General features: G+C 39.1%; 1 protein-coding gene across 3 annotated transcripts in view; it reads left to right on the top strand.

The window, feature by feature from the left end:
- The window catches only part of DCP2 (decapping mRNA 2), a 58,012-nt gene that overhangs the window by 7,548 nt on the left and 28,280 nt on the right, over positions 1 to 22,184 (top strand). For all 3 annotated transcript variants that reach the window (XM_032626779.1, XM_032626780.1, XM_032626782.1), the window contains exons 2-4: positions 12,422 to 12,573; positions 18,416 to 18,543; positions 18,959 to 19,057. In XM_032626779.1, the coding sequence (XP_032482670.1) occupies positions 12,422 to 12,573; positions 18,416 to 18,543; positions 18,959 to 19,057 (379 nt within the window). The remainder of the gene's footprint in view (positions 1 to 12,421; positions 12,574 to 18,415; positions 18,544 to 18,958; positions 19,058 to 22,184) is intronic.

The raw sequence follows: 22,184 nt of genomic DNA on the forward strand, positions 1-22,184 counted from the left end.
TGAGACTGTCCTCAGTTCTTTTCGTTCTTTTTTCTTTATTCTGCTCTGCAGTAGTTACTTCCACTACTTTATCTTCCAGGTCACTTATCCGTTCTTCTGCCTCAGTTATTCTGCTATTGATCCTATCTAGAGTGCTTTTAATTTCATTTATTGCATTGTTCATCATTGCTTGTTTCATCTTTAGTTCTTGTAGGTCCTTGTTAACTGTTTCTTGCATTTTGTCCATTCTACTTCCAAGATTTCGGATCATCCTTACTATCATTATTCTGAATTCTTTTTCAGGTAGATTGCCTATTTCCTCTTCATTTGTTAGGTCTGGTGGGTTTTTATCTTGCTCCTTCATCTGCTGTGTGTTTTTCTGTCTTCTCATTTTGCTTATCTTACTGTGTTTGGGGTCTCCTTTTTGCAGGCTGCACGTTCGTAGTTCCCGTTGTTTTTGATGTCTGTCTCCAGTGGCTAAGGTTGTTTCAGTGGGTTGTGTAGGCTTCCTGGTGGAGGGGACTAGTGCCTGTGTTGTGCTGGATGCGGCTGGATGTTGTCTCTCTAGTGGGCAGGTTCACCTCTGGTGGTGTGTTTTGGGGTGTCTGTGGCCTTATTATGATTTTAGGCAGCCTCTCTGCTAATGGGTGGGGTTGTGTTCCTGTTTTGCTAGTTGTTTGGCATAGGTTGTCCAGCACTGTGGCTTGCTGGTCGTTGAGTGAAGCTGGGTGCTGGTGTTAAGATGGAGGTCTCTGGGAGATTTCCACCATTTAATATTATGTGGAGCTGGGAGGTCTCTTGTTGACCAGTGTCCTGAAGTTGGCTCTCCTACTTCAGAGGCAGAGCCCTGACTCCTGGGCTGGAGCACCAAGAGCCTTTCATCCACACGGCTCAGAATAAAAGGGAGAAAAAGTAGAGAGAATTGGTAGAAGTATGAGGAAAGAAAGAGGGAAAGGAGGAAAGGAAGGAAGGAAGAAAGAAGCAAAGAAGGAAAGAAAGGAGGGAGGGAGGGAGGAAGGAAGGAGGGAAAGAAGGAAAAAAGAAAGAAAGAAGATACAGTAAAAATAAAGTATAATATAGTTATTGAATTAAAAAATATTTAGAAAAAAAAGAGGGACGGATAGAACCTTAGGACAAATGTTGGGAGCAAAGCTATACAGAGAAAATCTTACACAGAAGCATACACATACACCTTCACAAAAAGAGGTAAAGGGGGAAAAATCATAAATCTTGCTCTCAGAGACCACCTCCTCAATTTGGGGTGATTTGTTGTCTAAAGGAGGGAAGGAAGGAAGGAAAGAAAGAAAGAAAGAACGAAGGTAAAGTATAATAAATTTATTACAATTAAAATTAATTATTAAGAAAAAAAATTGAAAAAAAAAACCATGGCCGGATAGAGCCCTAGGACAAATGGTGGAAGCAAGAGTATACAGACAAGATCTCACACAGAAGCATACACGTACACATTCACAAAAAAAGAAAAAGGGAAAAAAATCATAGATCTCGCTCCTAAATTCCCCCTCTTCAATTTGTGATCATTCCTTGTCTATTCAGGTATTCCACAGATGCAGGGTATATCAAGTTGATTGTGGAGCTTTAATCCGCTGCTTCTGTGGCTGCTGGGAGAGATTTCCCTTTCTCTTCTTTGTTCTCACAGCTCACAGGAGCTCAGCTTTGGATTTGGCCCTGCCTCTGCGTGTAGGTCGCTGGAGGGCATCTGTTTTTTGCTCCGACAGGACGGGGTTAAAGGAGCCGCTGATTCGGGGCTCCGGCTCACTCAGGCCGCGGGTTGGGGGATGGGGGAAGGAGGGGCACTGCGTGCGGGGCGGGCCTGCGGCGGCAGAGGCGGCGTGACGTTGCGGCAGAGGCCGGCGTGACGTTGCACCAGCCTGAGGCCCGCCGTGCGCGTTGTCCCGGGGAAGTTGTCCTTGGATCCCGGGAACCTGGCAGTGGCGGGCTGCACAGGCTCCGCGGAAGAGGGGTGTGGAGAGTGACCTGTGCTCGCACACAGGCCCCTTGGTGGCGGCAGCAGCAGCCCCAGCGTCTCCCGCCCGTCTCTGGGGTCCGCGGTCTCAGCCGCGGCTCGCACCAGTCTCTGGGGTTTGCGCTTTCAGCCGCGGCTCGCGCCCGCCTCTGGGGTTCGCGCTTTTAGCCGCGGCTCGCGCCCGTCTCTGGGGTTCGCGCTTTTAGCCGCGGCTCGCGCCCGTCTCTGGAGATCCTTTAAGCAGCGCTCTTAAACCCCTCTCCTCGCGCGCCAGGAAACAAAGAGGGAAGAAAAAGTCTCTTGCCTCTTCGGCAGGTGCAGGCTTTTCCCCGAACTCTCTCCCGGCTAGTCGTGGTGCACTAACCCCTTCAGGCTATGTTCAAGCCGCCAACCCCAGTCCTCTCCCTGTGCTCCGTCCAAAACCGAAACCCGAGCCTCAGCTCGCAGCCCCGCCCGCCCCGGCGGGTGAGCAGACAAGCCTCTCGGGTTGGTGAGTGCTGGTCGGTGAGTGCCGGTCGGCACTGATCCTCTGTGCGGGAATCTCCCCGCTTTGCCCTCCGCACCCGTCGCTGTGCACTCCTCCGCGGTCCCGAAGCTCCCCCCTCCGCCTCCCGCAGTCTCCGCCCACGAAGGGGCTTCCTAGTGTGTGGAAACTTTTCCTCCTTCACAGCTCCCTCCCACTGGTGCAGGTGCCGTCCTTATTCTTTTGTCTCTGTTTTTTCTTTTTTTCTTTTGCCCTACCCAGGTACGTGGGGAGTTTCTTGCCTTTTGGGAGGTCTGAGGTCGTCTGCTAGCCTTCAGTAGGTGTTCTGTAGGAGTTGTTCCACGTGTGGATGTATTTCTGGTGTATCCGTGGGGAGGAAGGCGATCTCCGCGTCTTACTCTTCCGCCATCTTCAAGGTCCCCCCCGCTGGGGGTTTTAGTTTCTGCAAAACAACTTTGGGATATGGCTCAGGATATTATCTATAGGCCTGAGGAGGAACTAAAGGTCCTTGACTTTGTTTTATGGCTAAGCCATTATTACTTTGTCATGCTAGACTGCTTTCCTTTGTTTCTGCATTTTCTTGCTTTTCTGAACCAAATTTAGTCTAGGAGGCTAAAACTTTTCTCTGAATAAGAGGTGACTGATAGGGGGTGGGAATGTCTTTTCCCAGGAAGGCTCCTGCTCTGTTTTAAAACCAAATAACCATTTCTTAAAACTTGAGGTTTTAAAAGTAATACCATTTTCAAGTTAATATTTATAATATCTTTGTTGATTAAAGATTAAAAAAAATTTTATGTATGTATGTATGTATGGCTGTGTTGAGTCTTTGTTTCTGCGCCCAGGCTTTCTCTAGTTGCGGTGAGCGGGGGCTACTCTCCATTGCAGTGTGCAGGCTTCTCTTGTTGCGGAGCATGGGCTTCAGTAGTTGTGGCTCGCGGGCTCTAGAGCACAGGCTCAGTAGTTGTGGTGCCTGGGCTTAGTTGCTCCGTGGCATGTGTGATCTTCCTGGACCAGGGCTTGAACCTGTGTCCCCTGTATTGGCAGATGGGTTCTTAATTACTGCGCCACCGGGGAAGTCCTATACTTCTTTTTTAAGTACCTGCTGATTTATAAGTTTGGTCTTGACTCTTGTTTTTACTCCCTTTGTATTTTCTCCAGTTTTACTTATGATCAGTACCTGTAAGGGTTTTTTTGCTTTGTGTTATTTTTGATAAATTACATAGTCCTGCTAATCTTGTCTATGTCAGTTATTGACCATATATTAATATGGTTTGGAGGAATGTAAAATTTGAGAGTGATTTTTATGTGAAACATTAGAGCAAGAGACTTAAATTTTCAAGATGTGACTTTATAACCATGAGACAGCTTATAACCTAAGACATGAAATGTTATTTTTCAGGTGGTTGAATATGGGACATTTCATTTACAGGAATACTGTGCAGCCATTAGAAATTCCTCAGGCAGTTAGCAAACAGTAAACTGAAGGAAAATGTTTGTGTCTTGAAAATGTACACAATATACTACTGAGGGTAATAACTAGTCATTTTATGCCCTTTGTTAAAACAAATTTTAAAATGTTTTGTATATGTATGTTTGTGTGCGTGCACAGGAGAAGTCTGAAAGTAATATATACACCAAACTGATAAAACTGGTGACTTCTGGGTGAAATGGAATTGGAGGAGAGGAAGGGAAGACTCTGGTCTAAAATGCTTTAGTGAACCAAAATTACTTTATAATAAAACATGTACGTGTATGTAAAAAAGTAAATCAGCACCATTTTATGGTGATATTTGCCTTTGGTGCGCCATGATTTTTGACATTAAAAGTAAAATACATAGTTATTCAGTACCATTTAAATAATCTTATTAAAGATTTGGAAAGCATGTTTTTAAAGTAAAAACTGAAAACTGCAGTTTGGTAAGTTATTTCCCTTAAAGAAGTGTTTGGAGTTTTTTATAAGCCCCGTTAGAATTAAATTGTAAAGCCACTCCAGTGTTAAAAGGAGAAAGGTATTTTCTAGCAACTAATGTTGCTGCTATTTTGGTGATCGTATAGGTTAATTAAATAATTTGTGTTTATCTTCAGCTTGCTATCTTAGTGTTCAGTTCACTGGAAACATTTTTGTATTAATTGTAGTCCTTGTGCTAATGCTTTGTCTATCTGTGGGAACATTGGAAAGGTGACATTTTTGTTAGGTGGAGAAACTTTTCCCATAACAAAATATTGTGGAAAGCATTTTATTTTAGCTATTAAAATATACATATGTACATATATACAAACACTTTAAAATCTTTAAAACAGATCAAAAACATTCACAGAATGAAAGCATTGAAGTTTAATTTTCCTGTATCAAAATTTCCTATTTCTTACAAAGTTTCTTAAAGAAGTTAGCCTTTCAGTATTAAAAAATGTACTCATCTGTAAGGTTTAAAAAAAAATCAAGCAGTACAGATTAATTTATAAAATGAAAAGCAGCAGTCTCTTGCCCTACCCCTTTTATCCCAGTTCTGCTCTCCAGACTTTTACCTGTTTTGTGTTCAGTTCTTCTGGTGGATATTTCAATATTTTAAAGTATACTTGCACCAGTTGCTATCAACTTTAGATATTAGATTGAGGATTTAGTGTATCTTGGTAGATTATTAAGTGATGGTTTAGTTTACACTTACTGTTGCCCTTGTCCTACTTCCAATACAGTTATATCACTGTTTTAAATCGTTCCATTGGTTACCTTCGTGACTTTAATATACTTAAAGTTGTATTTCTGTTTTACGGACTTCAGTGTCTCTTGAGTCTGTATTTGATAAGGTGAGGCACTTAGTGCCCCATCATTTCTTCCGTTTCTTACCCATGCCCTCAGTTTCTATCCAGGTGAACTTAAAATAGAAATTAAGATTGATAGTATTTACGTTACATTTTGTAACCTTATGAAGTCTTATACATTTTGCTACTGGTTGATTGCAAAAGCTGAATAATAATAATGGCATTTGTTATACAGTATTACTTTGTAAATATTTTTCACAGTAGAGACAAGTCTACAATGGTTAGGATTTTGTTTCTTTTCCATCTGGCCATAGTCAAGATCCTTTTGGAAGAATCTTGAAAGAGAATGAATGTCCTAATGAATTCTCTTTTCTTACATTCTACAAATTGCTCAAAATAATAGTTTAATTTTTTCTTTTGGAGAAGGAAGCATATGCTTTGTTCATTATTCCCTGATTCCTTCTAGCTATTCTTGAAATAATTTTTTCCCCTTTTGTTCTAATTTTGGCTTTTTTGCTTCATGTTTGGACTGTGATTCTCTTGTACATTTACCCTTCTCCCTCAACATGCCCAAAGTTTCTTGCTGCCGTCCACCATCACCCCCGATCTGCTCCTTTATTTTTTATTTATTTTTTTAAAGATTGTTTTTTATTTTTTAAAGTTTTTAATTTATTTTTTTACTTTTGGCTGTGTTGGGTCTTTGTTGCTGTGTGCGCGCTTTCTCTAGTTGCGGTGAGCGGGGCTACTGTTTGTTGCGGTGTGTGGTCTTCTCATTGCGGTGGATTCTCTTGTTGCAGAGCATGGGCTCTAGGTGCGCAGGCTCAGTAGTTGTGGCTCACGGGCTCTAGAGTACAGGCTCAGTAGTTGCGGCACACGGGTTTAGTTGCTCTGTGGCATGTGGGATATTCCCTGGACCAGGGCTCGAACCCATGTCCCCTGCATTGGCAGGTGGATTCTTAACCACTGCACCACCAGGGAAGTCCCTGCTCCTTTATTATATCCTTGGTCTTACCCTCTTTTCCTGGAGAATGCCGTCTTGGAGATCTCCACTCTCTTAGTCTAATCTGGACTGGTTGCTTCTTAGTCTTGCCAAACAACTGGCACAAAAGACTTCCCTTTCCCAGCTCTCCCAGGTTGTATCTCTTCTTTCTTGAATCCTGTTTTATGCTTTCTTGGCTTTCATTCTTGTTTTGCTGGTGTACATTCTAAAGTAATTTCCTTTGAGGGGGTCATTAGACAGTAAACTTTCTGAGTCCGTATATGACTGAAATGTCTCTTTTTCTTCTCACAGTTATGTTTCCAGGTGGTCCAGGGTCCACACTTTCAGTACCAAGGTTCCAGGAGATATCCTCAACACTGTCTTTTCTTCACAACCAGTTTTTTAATGTGTTTAATTTTTTCTTTGTCATTTAGATTTTCCTTAGACATTGGGTGATTTTTGGTTGCTGTTTCATATTTAAGATGAGGCTGTAGAGGGACTTACTTGTTGATAGGCTGCTTTATGAGAGTAGATAGGGAGCTGACTTTTATGCTGGGAGACCCTTGAATACCAGTGTGTAGGAGTTTTGCTTTGGGGTGCCGACACTCAAACCTGTCTGCTAAAGTTAGAAAAGGGCCTTGGCTGTTGTTCCTCCTTCCCCTACCTTTTGTAGGAGAAACCCCTGACTGTCAGAGGTATGAAAGAAGAGTGGATGTTCTCCTATTACATAAATAGACCTCTCTGTTACCCTTTTTTAAAAGTTTTATTTCTTATTCTCATCTTCCAGCTTAGCTTTCTTCATTTGGGGCTTTTCTGGATTGGGATGGGAATGGGATTGGATTTCTCTGTCTTAGGCATTTTCTTACCCCATTTTAGATTGTGGTTAGTATCCTCTAGAAATTTGTTGAAATGCAAATTTTAAAAAATATTTATTTATTTATTTAATTTATTTTTGGCTGGGTTGGGTGTTAGTTGCTGCACATGGGCTTTCTCTAGTTGCGGCCAGTGGGGGCTACTCTTCGTTGCGGTGCGCGGGCTTCTCATTTCAGTGGCTTCTCTTGTTGTGGAGCACAGGCTCTAGGCACGTGGGCTTCAGTAGTTGTGTCACTCAGGCTCAGTAGTTGTGGCTCACGGGCTCTAGAGCGCAGGCTCAGTAGTTGTAGTGCACGGGCTTAGTTGCTCCGCGGCATGTGGGATCTTCCCGGACCAGGGCTCGAACCCGTGTCCCCTGCATTGGCAGGTGGATTCTTAACCACTGCACCACCAGGGAAGTCTGAAATGCAAATTTCTAGTTAAAGACAGTAGACTGAACACAAACATCTACTCCACAAAAAGAGTAAAGTTTGACAATTTTAAATGCATAACCCACAAGTAAAGGAAGATTGGGTGAAGAGATGAGCAACAAAACTTGGAAACCGTACAGCAGAAGGGAAAGTGGCATATGACTTAGCAGACCTGATAGAGTGAAAGACTACTGTAGTAGTCAGCCTACTTCAGAATTAGAGAATGTTGAAAAGTGGCAGAAGTGAGTTTATGCATCCTGTATACATATTGAAAACCATCCTTCTTCCCCTGCTCAGCTCCCAGAATGTGGCAGCCTGGGCTTTATCCTCCAGATAGGAGATTGGAAGGTTCTTGTCTAGATGATCAGACTAACCCACGAGGAAACACCTAAAGATACTAACATTGGAGGTTCCTTGATTAAATGGCACAGCCTGATCACCTTAAGTGGTGCCTCATAGTTTGACAACCTTCCTAATTAGCTTTGTGGTCTATCACATTAAATACGAACATCTGAAATAGGCCTCTTAACACAAAAAGTAGAGCATAAAACTAACAACAACAAAAAAGCAACTGAAAAGAATCAAACTATGTAGATAGAAGAAAACTTTAAAACAAAAAACCCCCTCAAAACTACATTGATCTCCTTAGATAGGTTTTTACAGTCATGGAATAACAGAATTATCTGTGAAAGCATAGTTTAAACAAAAATAGCCTTTCGAATTTTAAATATGAGAGTAGAAACAAAAACCTCAATAGATGGCTTGCAAGAGACTGATTCCTGAAAGTAAGGGGGCTTGAGAAATTAGAGATAGGAAATATCAGAGAAAAGTGAAGAATCAAAGGATCAGTCCATGAGGTCCTTTAGTACTGAAGGAGGTGAGTTTCTAAATAGGTAAAGTCCATTGAATGGGTGATGCAGTGGATGAATAATAGACAACTGGGAAATTTCAGAACATTGAGGATAGAAGGAAGAACCTGGAAGCTTCCAGTCTGAAAAAACAGGTTGGGCAAAGGAATCTGAGTGGCTTCAGTCTTCACATCAAAATTATAGGCTGACAGGAGCGGGCACTGTCTTCAGGATTCTGAAGGAAAATGATTTCCAACCTGGAATTCTTTACCTAGCCAAAGTGTCAAGTGTGAGGATAAAAATATTCTCAAATTCACCATGTCTTAATATTAATCTCCCCTGCATCCTTTTTCCAGAAGGCATGGGAGGATGTACTTCGTAAAAATAGGAAGTACATTAATTAGGAGGAAGACAGGATATAAGAAATAGATCTAAATACAGGATGGGGCTTCCCTGGTGGCACAGTGGTTAAGAATCCACCTGCCAATGCAGGGGACACAGGATCGAGCCCTGGTCCGGGGAAGAACTCACATGCCGCGGAGCAACTAAGCCCGTGTGCCACAACTACTGAGTCAGCGTGCCACAACTACTGAAGCCTGTGCACCTAGAGCCCGTGCTCTGCACGCAAGAGAAGCCACCGCAATGAGAAGACAGCATACCACAACAAAGAGTAGCCCCTGCTTGCTGCAACTAGAGAAAGCCTGCGCACAGCAACGAAGACCCAGTGTAGCCAAAAATAAATAAGTAAAATAAATTTATTAAAAAAAAATACAGGATGGAGGCGTTGGGAACTATAGGATGCTAGTGAAAGGATAGCATAGAATGACAGATGTGTATTATGTGAAGTGACAACCACTCCAGACTGGAACAGATCAGAAGGCTCAGGGATAGTCTTCAAGATGAAATGGATGTGTCTGAATTAACATTTTGAGAAAAAAAATTTAGGAAACTAGTGGAAGATTGAGTTAGTGACAAGTATAGAGAAAACAAAGCAAAGACAATAAGACATTTATTAATTAGTGGGAGAACAAAAGGTTGTGCTTTAAAGGGAAAACAATCGTAGCTTGTCACATGGCTTAGTCTTGAATTGCGTTTGCAGAGTCATAGTAACGTAAAGACTGAATTTTTCTTTTTTTTTTTTTTTTTTTTTTTTGCGGTACACGGGCCTCTCACTGTTGTGGCCTCTCCTGTTGCGGAGCACAGGCTCCGGACGCGCAGGCTCAGCGGCCATGGCTCACGGGCCCAGCCGCTCCGTGGCATGTGGGATCCTCCCGGACCGGGGCACGAACCCGTGTCCCCTGCATCGGCAGGCGGACTCTCAACCACTGCGCCACCAGGGAAGCTCAAGACTGAATTTTTGATCTAACCCGGCGGTTATCAACTGCGAGTGATTTTGCTCCCCTCAGGGAACTTTGGCAGTGACAGGAGATCTTTTTGGTTGTCACAGCTTTACTGGAGAGTGCTATTGACATCTAATAAGCAGAGGCTACGGATGGTGCTAAACGCCTACAGCACACAGGACAGCTCCTCTCAACATACAATTATCAGTTCCAGGTGTCAATAGTGCTGAAGTTAACACACTAACCAAACTAAGATATCCTTTTGTTCGGAAGATGGAGAGATGAGAATGGTGTGTAGAATGAGAGTGGGAGGACTGGAGTTGTTTATTCTTCAACTTCCATAATGGAAATCAATAGAAAATGTCCCAAACTGAGAAAATAAGATATAGCAGACAGGTGTTTTTTTTGAGACTTGGTGTAAGTTAAATAAAATCAGATAAAAGAAGGCTAGTTTTTGCAGTGCTTTTTGTCTTTGTGTATCATCTACTGGCTAGTCTGAGACTTGGGCAGTGGTCTGTCTCATATATCGTTCCGCTCACAAAGTGTGTGGTATGCTGTTTGTATTCTAATCCAAGTTTGTGCAGTTTGGGGTTGAGCCTCAGAGTTCATAAACAATTTCGTGGGACCATTTTCCTGAGCTGCTCCTTTTCTGCTATCTCCCTGGTACTTCTTGGCTCCCCTTTTTGAGGAAATTGAATATTGAAAAATGGCAAAAATGGAAAGACGCTCTACCACACATTTCATGTGAGTCTGCTCATGCCTGGGACCAAGCAGCTGGAGGTTAGAGGTAAAATAAGCAATGGATGTTGGCCCTAATCTCTTGGGACCTCCCACCTCTTGCTATTGGAGAGGAAGGTTCCCGTCCATCAAAGTTCTAGTCTCTGTGGATCCCTGTTACAGCCACTGTTGCTGCCAAGTCTAACCAGTGTGGCATTGCTTGGGCTCTGGGGCGTGAGAGAATGGAGAAAAGAGAGGAGAAATTTCCCCTACTGTCTCTGAGTGTTAACAGATTCCTTTCTTGATCCTTGAGGGCTTTTGGAGGTCACTTCTAACCCCCAATCCAGCTAGGGGATATTGGAGGGTGAAAAATGGTAAATTTGAATATTCGTCATCTTCCCCAATCTTTCTCCTGCTGTTTACTTTTCATAGTCCTCAAACAGCTGCTCCATGTATTTTGTCCAGGTTTTATACGTTTTATGGGAGGGACAGAGTGGAGTGTGCTTACTCCATCTTACCTTTCAAAGATAAATTGTAACTATCAGTATGTCACTGTAAGTATATGAGACAATTTGCTAGACTATGGGAATAAAAGTATACAAAGATCTCAGTGAAGTAATTTGGAAGAGTTTATGGACAGTAATAGTAAAAATTAGATAATTACTAGAATGGGGAAGTTGAAAGAGTTTGTAAATCTGTTCAGAGGAGTCTGATATACCTATATAGGAGATACAGTGTTAAGTCATGAGGGATGAGTTATAAGTTTGCTAGATGGACAAGAGAAGGGAATAGATATAGTATGTGGATGGCAATTTAGGACATTACTAAGAATTAGGTATCACTGGGTATAAAGAACCTTACAGAGTGATAGAGGCTGTGCAGGTGAGCAGGCACTGGATCTTGAATGCCGTATGGAAGAGCTCAGATTTTTATATCTTACATTATGCCATTAATGCTGCATGTTACATGTCTTGGTTTTAGCGTAGATGCAGTTTTAAGCTCCTTTCCTCATTGTTTTTCTATATTGAATTGTAGATTATTGTACATACATTTGTCTTAACATTTACTTATTCAGTCCCCTATTGGAATGCTACATTATTTTTATAATTTAAAAGCATTTTTTTTTTGAGGTTTGATTTGAAACTTGAAAACAACAAAGAACATTTAGCACCACAGCTAGTGAATAGTGTAAGTGATCAAACTGGGTGATGCTATTTTTAATTTTAGAAAATGACTCTAAAAACCAGTGGATTTCTTTTATGTAGTTCAGTCTATCTCTAAAGGTCGCTAGAAAAAAAGATTACAAAAATGCTAAGTGTGGAAGAAGCTTAATGGTGGTTGCTTAATGAGTCCTGTAGATCACAAATTTTGACTTGTTGCATAAAAAAGGGGTTAATTATCTTAATCATATATATAATATGTGTATTTAATATAGTGCACACTTATACTACGTATTAAAATAAATGTCCCTTCCTCCCTCTGAATGTACTTGGAAAAGACAATTTAGGTTTTTTTAAAAGTGAGTGTATTTGAAAGTTATTTTGAACTCAGGTTCTTCAGATGAGCTTTTTGGGAAATCTGGTTTATTAATGATTTCTTTAATTTTTTTGGTAATACTTTAAATATGAAGATTAAGCAGCTAACATCTTTTCTATTTGAGTATATGAATATATTTGCATATATTCTTTGAAAATGTTACCAGACATGGGAGGGAATCCTAGTGGAGTTTGTTTTCTTGCTCACCTTTAATTTATTGTTAGAGAGCTCTTAAGTTTATCTCTGTACTTGTGAACAGAGGGTAGATGGCCTCTTAAAAAAATTCTATTATGAATGAGATATATGTGATATCTCTTATTTATTATTTTTTTTAAAGACTCATCTTCCCTGTAGTAATTTCCTGCCAGGTTTGCTTCCTTGATCAGTACTGCTCTGGGTCCCCTGGGTCCCTTTTCTATGTTGGTGGGTCAGGAGTGAAGCAATTAAAAAGGTTAAAATAAATTGTTATGGTTTGTAAATGTAATTTTTGTATGTTTTTTGTTTTTGACAGCCGATTTATTTTGCATATTCCCAGCGAGGAAAGAGACAATGCTATCCGAGTGTGTTTTCAGATTGAACTTGCCCATTGGTTTTACTTGGATTTCTACATGCAGAACACACCAGGATTACCTCAGTGTGGGATAAGAGACTTTGCTAAAGCTGATATCCTTTTTATTACTTTAATGAATGTCTTTCATTCTTATTAATAAGGTATTTTAGCACAAATTTTCTTTTGCTTGTCGTTGAGATTTATAACCTTTTAGATAAAACATACTTGATTTCTAAAAATTGTCAAAAATGTAAAACATATATATGTGGTTTGTGCCTGATTATGGTAGGCACAGTCTGATAGTACAGTTGTACCTTGGTATTTATGGGGATGGTTCCAGGACCACCCCCCTTCCCGCAGGATACGAAAATCCATGGATGCTCAAGTTCGTTAGACTGTGTAAAATGGCAAAGTATAGTCAGCCCTCGGTATCTGCAGGTCCTACATCTGGATACTGGGGGGCCAACTGTATTCTTATTTTTATGTTGAGGACCCCCTAAAATGTGCAGTGATCATTAGAATTTGATTTTCTTTTTTTTTCATATGTAGCTAGCCTATTTCTAGAACTGATCTGTTTTTTACATTTCTCTTGCTTTTGCACTTAACTGGATGATCTTTATTCAGATTACTACCTTTCTGGGATAGAAATTCTTAAATAATTATTGAGTACTTGCTGTTTTCAAAGCAGTTTTTGGGTCTGTGGCGAATTCAAAGAAGTCCTTGCCTTTAGAGAAGCTTTTGTTCCTCCCTATTTACAAATAAAATAGAAACTTTTCATCATTTATTAATTATAAGATTGACATGAATATTTAAGATTATAAAAGAAGCTATGTCACAAGGCAAAAAAATTGATGAATTGCTAATGTTTCTTATACTAAGTGTTTTTAGAATTTGGCAAAAGGTGGAAAGGTTTTAGGCAAAGCTATATTTTAAGGGAATATAGAATTTTCTAAACAGGCTGGAGTGGGGAATATGTTGCAGGTAAAGAAAAGGGACTGAGCAAAATTGGAGAGTTGGAAAGGATAAGAGATATTTTGGGAAGTAAATTATTTTGCATTGAGTTTCTTACAGGGATACAAGAGAGGATATGGATGGAAGTTGTATAGGGGGAATTTGTGGGGTTTTAAATCCTGAGCCAAACTGCTTTGATTTTTATTCTCTAGGTCATTGTTTTTAACCATAAATCATGTGCTCAGATGCAATTGTACCCACAAGTTCACTGTACTATGCTAGTCGGAGTAGAGTTGGAGTAGGGATAGGTGACCTAAAATAACCCTCATACTCAGCTCCCTGTGCTTTTTCTTGAGCTGTATGAAATAAGGAACCCCTTAGGGCTCTGTAGAAAATGGATGAAACTCTGTTTATTCTGCATTACTGTTAACCATTGAAAGTTTTTGAGCAAGGCTAAGTTAAGAATATTACTCAGACCATTTGAAAATGGTATTCAAAAAAAACTTATTTGGCAGGACAGGTTGAACCACAAGGACTGTTAAATACTTGAGATATGGAGCAGTAAGGTCCTGAACCATAGTAGAGGGACTACAAAGAAAAGACAGAAGAGACAAATTTCAGTGGCAGAAATGCTCAAGCTGTTTGACAGATTAAATATGGAGAAGTAAATGAAAAAATCAAAGGGGAATAGAAGTACCACTGAGCACTGTCTTTGTTAAAGTCTTGGTAGCAGGTTTTATGAAGAAATCATAGAAGACTTTGCTTTTAAGGAGCTATAAACATGATTAAAACAGGAAAGTTGTCTTCTGCAGTTTTGGTCTGTTTTCATAGACTTAGGGTTCTACCAGAGCAACTATACATACTTTGGGGTTCTGGGTAAGATTTTGTGTGTGTATGCACATGAGTTTTAAAAACTTTCCTTGTTACTAAAAAACAAAAGCCTCTGTTCTAGTTAAGTTTCTTTTAATTCATTTATATGGAGGAAAAAACTTTTATTGCTAGTGTGGTAGACTTCATTCAATAATTGAGTGCTTCCTCTGTGCCAGGCGTTGTGCAGTGAACAAGGTAGATTTGGTTGCTGTCTTCAAGAAGATTACAGACAGAAAAGGACATGATTACACTGCAGTCTGTTAGGTTTTGATAAGGTAGCATAGGGTTCAGTAGCGAAGAGACTAATCCAACCCAGATTTGGAATTAGATAAAAGTTTTCTTTGGAGGAAGGGTCTTGTAGGCCATGTTTGTTTGGACTTTATCCATAAGAGTAATAAAAGAATACAGGAGATTTAAAAAAAAAAAACAACTTTACTTTTGGGAAAAAATTTTAACTTACAGAGAAGTTGAAAGTATATTACAATCAACTGCCATTATACCCTTTTTATGTATTCACCCATTGTTAGCTTTTTGCCATATTTGCTTTATTTCTCTAGGGGTGTTTTGAAAGAAGCTCTGCAATAGTGTAGGCAGTGAATTGGAGGAACGTGAGGTTGGAAACCTAGTTAAGATGCTATTTCATTAATTTATGATTGAGAAATGGAAACCTGTGGTAGAAGTGAATAGAAAAGATTAAATTTCAGTGGTATTTAGGAGTAAAATTTGTCTTAACTTGGATGTTTGAGGAAAGGTGGAAGAAGGAATCGAGGATGGTATCCAGGTTTCTGATTTGAACAATTGAGTGGATGGGTGTGCCATTCCATTTGTAGAAAAATAATGGAGGAGAAATTTTGTGGGGAATGATGGACTCAGTTATGGACATGTTGGTTTGTGGTACCTGTGGGATATTGAAGTGGTGAGACTATGTAGAATAAAAGTTAATAGTATGAGCTCTGGAGCCAGATTACTTGGGTCGCCATCCCCCCTTTGCCATTTACCAGCTGTGCAACCTTGGGCAAATAGTGGGGCTTTTCTGTGCCTCTGTTTTCTCTTTTGTTAATTTTGCATGGTCTTGTGATTTTTCTTCAGTAAGCACTCAGCAGTGTGGGTACAGAATGGCTGTCCTGGACTTGATACTGGGTTGAGGTTTTACTAGGGAGCTGTATTCAGAATAGTGGGGCAAAGAAATTTTGGATATTGCTTAAGACATTGATTAAAGTGATGGACCATATTGTTTAGGGAAGGAAATAAAAGCAGGAGGGTGCTAATATGGAGAAAGGAAGACAGTCAAAAATAGATGTAGAATAACAGTATATTGTGAGTAATTAGAAGACTGCCGTAGAAAATTGTGGTCACAATGTTTTATTCTAATCAAAGTACTATAATAATTCTATTGATGGCAAGGTCCAGAATGTTCCTGTGGGAATTGGTCCCAGAAGTGGGCATGGATGTAAAGTACAAGGAATACAAGGAACTGAGCCTGGAGCGTGAGATGAGTTGTTCTTGGGGAGATCGATATCATCTATGATAATGGAAGGATGGAGATTACCATCTAAATGATTGTCTATCGTTAGAGCAGATTTTTCATGTTTTTGCAAAAATGTTAGAATAAAAAGAGTATATAAAAAAATCACTGAATTGTTAAAAAAGAAAGAGGATATATGTAATACAAGTAGATATATGTGCTTAAAATTTCTTACATTCTTCATGTAATCAATGTAATCTTCTATCTTTCTCTTAGAACTATTGTGTAGGGCCCAGTAACCCAGATTCAAGACGCAAAATAGTAGCCAAGTAGTGATTTTAGTAAAAATTAGAAAGATAATTAACATTACTCAGAGCATGTCATAGGGTTTTTTAAATTAAATACATTGTCTCATTAAATAAAAATGGTATTCAAAAACTTTCCACTCCCTTGTTTGAATTACTTTATGTACTCCTGAATATGGAAGAGGATTGAAGAGTTGTCTTTGGGGAAATTGATGTCATTTTGGATTGGGTTCTGTTATTTGCTAATTGTGTGGACTTGAGCAAGTACTTTTCAACATTAATTCCAAGTGTATCTTGAACTGTAGTTGGTTGGTTTATCAACTCACTCATTTTATGGTGATTTGGGGATAGGAAAAAAGTAGGTAAATGAAGAGTGTAGATAATTTCCAAGGTTTTGTCAGTTGATTTAATTTCTTTTGCTAAACCTTTGTTTTTGTTATTCTTTTTAAAGAAGTTGTTTAATGGGTAGAAAAATGAGATAACACTTCTCATTGAGAAGTGTTAATGAGATAAAATGAGACGTTGATGCACCTTGAAGTTATGAGGAACATTGTAGGGAGAAGGAAGAGAAAGAAAAAAAACTAGATAAGTGTCTTCCTCTTTGAATTATTGGAAGTTACCTATATTCCTGGGGTATATTCATATGTTTTTTTCACTATGGTTAAATTTTTAATGGAAAAAATGTCCATTTATTTTAAATTTATAATTAGATTCAAAAAAATCTGTGGTGACTTTAAAACACATAAGGGATTTTACTGAACATCTCAAGCCAGACTTTTATTGAGAAATAGCTTCCAGAATTCTAGCAAGCTGTTGTATAACCATAGGGCTTCATGGAATAGTTAGTATTATATCCATAATTTATTCTTTTTTTCCCCCTCCCTAAATAAAGGCAAGGAGTGTTTATATTGAGATTAATCTACTGCCTGTCTTTTAATTACAGTGTTGTTATAGATGGTTGACTTTTTTGAGCTCTTTGAGAACCTTAGTTCTTACTGCAACTATAAAACCAAAGCAAAATTTTAAACACAAAGCTGTAAAACTCATAAAATTAGTTTTCATAAAGTGAATTTAATGTGATGTTTTTGTTTAAACCAAACTACTAGTCACAATGTGAATATAATGCTGTCTTAAAGGGTGTTTTGATGTGCCTGTACTACAAGTTTTCCCAGAACCTTTCTTTATGTGTTATGACACCTTCCTTTCTGTGTTACAATGAATATCATTTGACCCTAATACACTATTTGCATATTACTTTTTTTCTGTTTTTAGTAGCCCACAGCAGTTAAAGTACTAGTGCCAATATGGTCTCTAAAATCAAGTAGTGTAGTACTTGATGGATGAGATCATCCAAATGATTGAAAGTATGCTCATATTACATGCCTTTACATTAACATAAAAATGAAAAGACAGAATATGTAAGTTTTCATAGAGGACTTGAAGACCGTTGAGAATGTCCTCCATTTGAGAAACGCTATCATAAATTATAATTTTCCACACAGTTTTCATAATAGTGCTTTAGTGATGAGGCATTTGGTAGCATGGAGTATTGGAAGCCTGAGCATATACTTTACAGGTTTAGGTTTTATTTACCTTAAAAAAAACCTTACTTTATTCAGCCCAATTTTGGGGAGGCATACCCAGTTTCTTTTGAAACAGGCCATACTTTCCTTAAAACCCATATTTACCTTTCTCTATAATCCTTAATAAATCTTCGTCTTAAAAATGTTTTAAATTATGGAAGCAATATATATACATGGTAAAGAAATTCGGCAGTGTAATATGTCATCCCTAGTTCTGCTTCCCAGAGTTAGCCACTTCCACTTACTCTTTTTTTTTTTTTTTGGCCTTGAGGCTTGTGGGATTTTAGTTCCCGACCAGAGGTTGATCCTCTGCTCCCTGCACAGGAAGTGCGGAGTCCTAACCACTGGACCACCAGGGAATTCCCACTTTCACTTATTCTGATGGTTCCTAGCTCTTACCAGTATATGTGTACTGTGCTTATATTTCTTGCTGTTAGTTTCAGTATCTGTTGACTCTTAATATGATGAATTCGACCCACTTAACGAGAATTATTCAAAGTGTTCACATGGTCCTGAATTTATTTGTGTTAACTTAGGGAGCCAGAGTATTTGAGTATTCACAATTTACTTGATTCGTGTCTAGGCCAAATGCAGAAGTTAGCAATGGCTTGTTCAAGAGAAAACATGTGAAAAGACAAAAGCAAGAAGGATAAACTTAAGTGAGGTGAAGATATGAGTAATTTCATGTAAAATACACAGTTGATTTAAATAGATCTCTTTATGTGTATAAGTGCTTAAGCTGTATTAAGGGAGAAAGTAGCTTCCTTAACACAATGTATACTCTTCAGTCATTGTCCATTTTTGCTGCCTCAAGGTGAAGATGTGGAAAAAATTTTGGATGAATGGAAAGAATATAAAATGGGAGTGCCAACATATGGTGCAATTATTCTTGATGAGACACTTGAAAATGTGAGTGAGAGTAATAAAAGATTTTTAGTGAAATGGTGATCAGCTGTTTTCATCCTAATATGTTGTTTTTATAATGTTCTGAACTGAGGTTTTAAAAATATACTTAGATTTTTAGGGATAAAAGGCCAGATTTTGTATATTTCATCTGCATTCTGGGTCTTAATAATTTATACTTGTTGCAGCATGGCTTATTGCAAAGGAATCATTTGATTTTTGAAGAAATACTTTAAAATGGACAGAATACCTTTCTTTACAGGAAAAGTAATAGTATATTTAGCTTCCTGAAAGATAGTTAACCAAGTAAAATTATTGGTGATAACAGTTACCTGAAGTAAGGAGAAAAGCACTTTTGGCTTTTAGAAAGGAACATGGGAAAGGAGGGCAAGTTTTATTTTTACCTCTGATTGTTTTGTAGGTATTACTGGTTCAGGGGTACCTAGCAAAATCAGGCTGGGGATTTCCAAAAGGAAAAGTAAATAAAGAAGAAGCTCCTCATGATTGTGCTGCTAGAGAGGTGAGTTATTGCAGTTTGAAACAGTAACATTTGGTGGTTATGCTTTGAGTGTGTTTTTTTAGCCATGGAGACTAACTTGTTTGGATCATTTAATCCTCTTTCCAGAACTTGACTGCATGAAGTAACATCTTTTATAATGTAACTGTTGATTCATTTGTCCACATCTGTCATTTATTCTTCTCTCATTTGTTTCCATTTTCTTTCATTGTTCATTTTTTATTCTATTATTTAACTTTTTTTTTAGATATCTTCTCCACCTTTCCTTTTAGAATTGGATTTGTTATTGGTTAAATATTTTGGCTTTTATAACCTTTGTTTTATGTTTATATTCTTGGCTTCCAGACAAATGCATAATTTGGGCTTTTCTAAGAAATTTATGTTTGTTGCTCAAAACCCACTCTAGCTTCCTCCCACTGCCTGTAGGATCAAGTTTAATTAAGTATTGAAACTCCCTCCCCTACCCCCAACACAAAACTTAGCCATTCCTAAATTTATCTTTCTTTATTCATAGTCAAAAGAATGAATTCTTTGGTCTCTGAATTTGATTGATTTGTTTCAGCCTCTAGGCTTTTGTATATGTGATTTCCCTACCTGAAAGGTCCTGTCTTCTTCCTGCCTATTCAAATCTTATCTAGATATGTTTCTAGACCCAACTCAAATAACTCTTTTTCCCTAAAGGACTGCCACCAACTAGCTCTATATACAGGGCCTGAGTTTCTTTATTTGTAAAATAAGGAAGTTCATTCTTCTTTAAATTCTGTTTTTTTTTTAAAAATTAATTTATTTGGTTGTGCCGGGTCTTAGTTGCGGCCGGCAGGCTCCTTAGTTGTGGCTTGCCAGCTCCTTAGTTGTGTCACTTGGGCTCCTTGGTTGTGGCATGCGAACTCTCAGTTGCGGCATGCATGTGGGATCTAGTTCCCTGATAGAACCCAGGCCCTCTGCATGGAGAGCACGGACTCTTAACTGCTGCACCACCAGGGAAGTCCCTAAATTCTGTTTATTTTAAAATGTAACCAGTCAGCTGTAGCCCACAGTAATCTGAACTTTAATACCAATTGCTGTCTTTATCATTCGCTTGGCCTTAACTGTATAGTACCTTGTGATATACTGTATACTGTATTCTTATTTATTAGTTCCTAATCATTTATAACATTACACCTTGTCCTTGACATTTGAGAAGTTGAGCTGTGAGGAAGTATGATAAAATGGAAAGAGAACTGGCCTAGAAGTTGAAAGGTTTTTGTTCTAGTATAGCTTTAGTATATGTTGTTCAATAGCCTAGAGACTTCGGGCAAGTCTCTGTAAGACATAAAATGTTTTAAAATTATTTTTTTGCCTGTGTTGGGTCTTAGTTGCGGCACGCAGGATCTTCATTGAGGCATGTGTGATCTTTTTTTTGTTGTGTGCTGGCTTCTCTCTAGTTATGGCGTGCAGGTTTTCTCTTCTCTAGTTGTGGTGCGTGGGCTCCACGGCGTGTGGGCTCTCTAGTTGAGGTGCCTGGGCTCAGTGGTTGTGGCACGCAGGCTTAGTTTCCCTGCGGCATGTGGGATCTTAGTTCCCCAACCAGGGATTGAACCCGTGTACCCTGCATTGGAAGGCGGATTCTTTACCACTGCAGCACCAGGGAAGTCCCAGATATAGCTAGAAACAAGATCTTCATAACTAGAAGTGATATCTTTAGAATCTAAGCTGGTGGTGATTGAATTTTGAGATTTTTTTTTTTTTTTGAGATGGCAGTATGTATTTTGTGACATATTTGGGTCTCTTCCCTTATTTATTTTTTGACTCATTGTTTTCCTGTGGCAGTGTTCACTGCTTCATTTAAGTTTGGGTATAATTATTAGTGGGGGATAATAGTTAAAATTCTTATAAACCACTAGTGGTTATTTGCTGTAGAAAAACTATTAGTAGTTATTTACTTTGGAGTAAGATTTTGTTGTTGTTGTTTGTTTTTTTTTGTGGTACGCGGGCCTCTTACTGTTGTGGCCTCTCCCGTTGTGGAGCACAGGCTCCGGATGCGCAGGCTCAGTGGCCATGGCTCACGGGCCCAGCTGCTCCGTGGCATGTGGGATCCTCCCGGACCGGGGCACGAACCTGTGTCCCCTGCATCGGCAGTCGGACTCTCAACCACTGCGCCACAAGGGAAGCCCTGGAGTAAGATTTTAAAAATGATTGAAAATGCTGCATTTTAAATTGAGTATGGAACAACTTATCTAAGCAAGTATTTGCAACAGCGTATAGACAAAGCTTTTTCTGTACAAGTAGGTGAAGGTTTATGCCCACCCTTTAAAATCGAAAGCTATTTAGGAAGCAGGTGAGGAATTGCCACATCCTCTAAGAGCTTTTCCTTTCTTTTCTGTAGATGGCAGGAGATGAAACAGTACTTGTAAAGTTTTCCCTTTTTATACCTTCAATTTTTGTAGTCATCTTGCTTATAAGGAAGGACAAAATGGGAACCATAGCATCCTACTTAGAGGAATTGATCTGTAGATCTTAAACATGGAGTTAGACTAGTCCTACAGTAGTGAGATAGTTGTCCAAGTCCAGAAAAGATAATAACTGGAATAACAGAAATTTAGGCTAAATTGTGTGAAATGAGCTGTCTCTGGAATTGGATCTTCTTGGAGGAATCAAATACCTAACCTTGGAAAAACTGAAGAATGACCCTAGACCCAGGAGTGCTGGAAACCTCCCTCTGATGAGTTTTATGCACTGTATTATAAAGAGTCAGGATGATGCAGAAATAGGATATTCAGGGTAAAAAAGTAAGTTAACCTGTGAACTGAGACAGTTTTCACTTTGGTTTATCTTGTTGTTCTCTGCTCTGGGATACTAAGATAAAAAGTTGTCCTATCTATGTGGTGCTGATTTCAGTAATGACTGGATCATTGTAATTTGTAAGAAAGTAAATAAAATTTATTCTTGGGGCGATGGGAAGTGGGAGAATGGAGTGCGGATTGTAGGATCTAAAGAGAATCCTGTGGGGAAAGATACAACCATTATGGGAAATTGTTATCTCCATTTTACAGGTGGGGGTAACTGAAACAGCAGTTTAGTAACATGCTCACGGTCTTACAGTAAGCAGCAAAACAGAGATATTTGGGTATTTGGGTTCTGGAGTTGATGT

This window comes from Phocoena sinus, chromosome 3, assembly GCF_008692025.1.
Source record: "Phocoena sinus isolate mPhoSin1 chromosome 3, mPhoSin1.pri, whole genome shotgun sequence".
NCBI classification, from domain to species: domain Eukaryota; kingdom Metazoa; phylum Chordata; class Mammalia; order Artiodactyla; family Phocoenidae; genus Phocoena; species Phocoena sinus.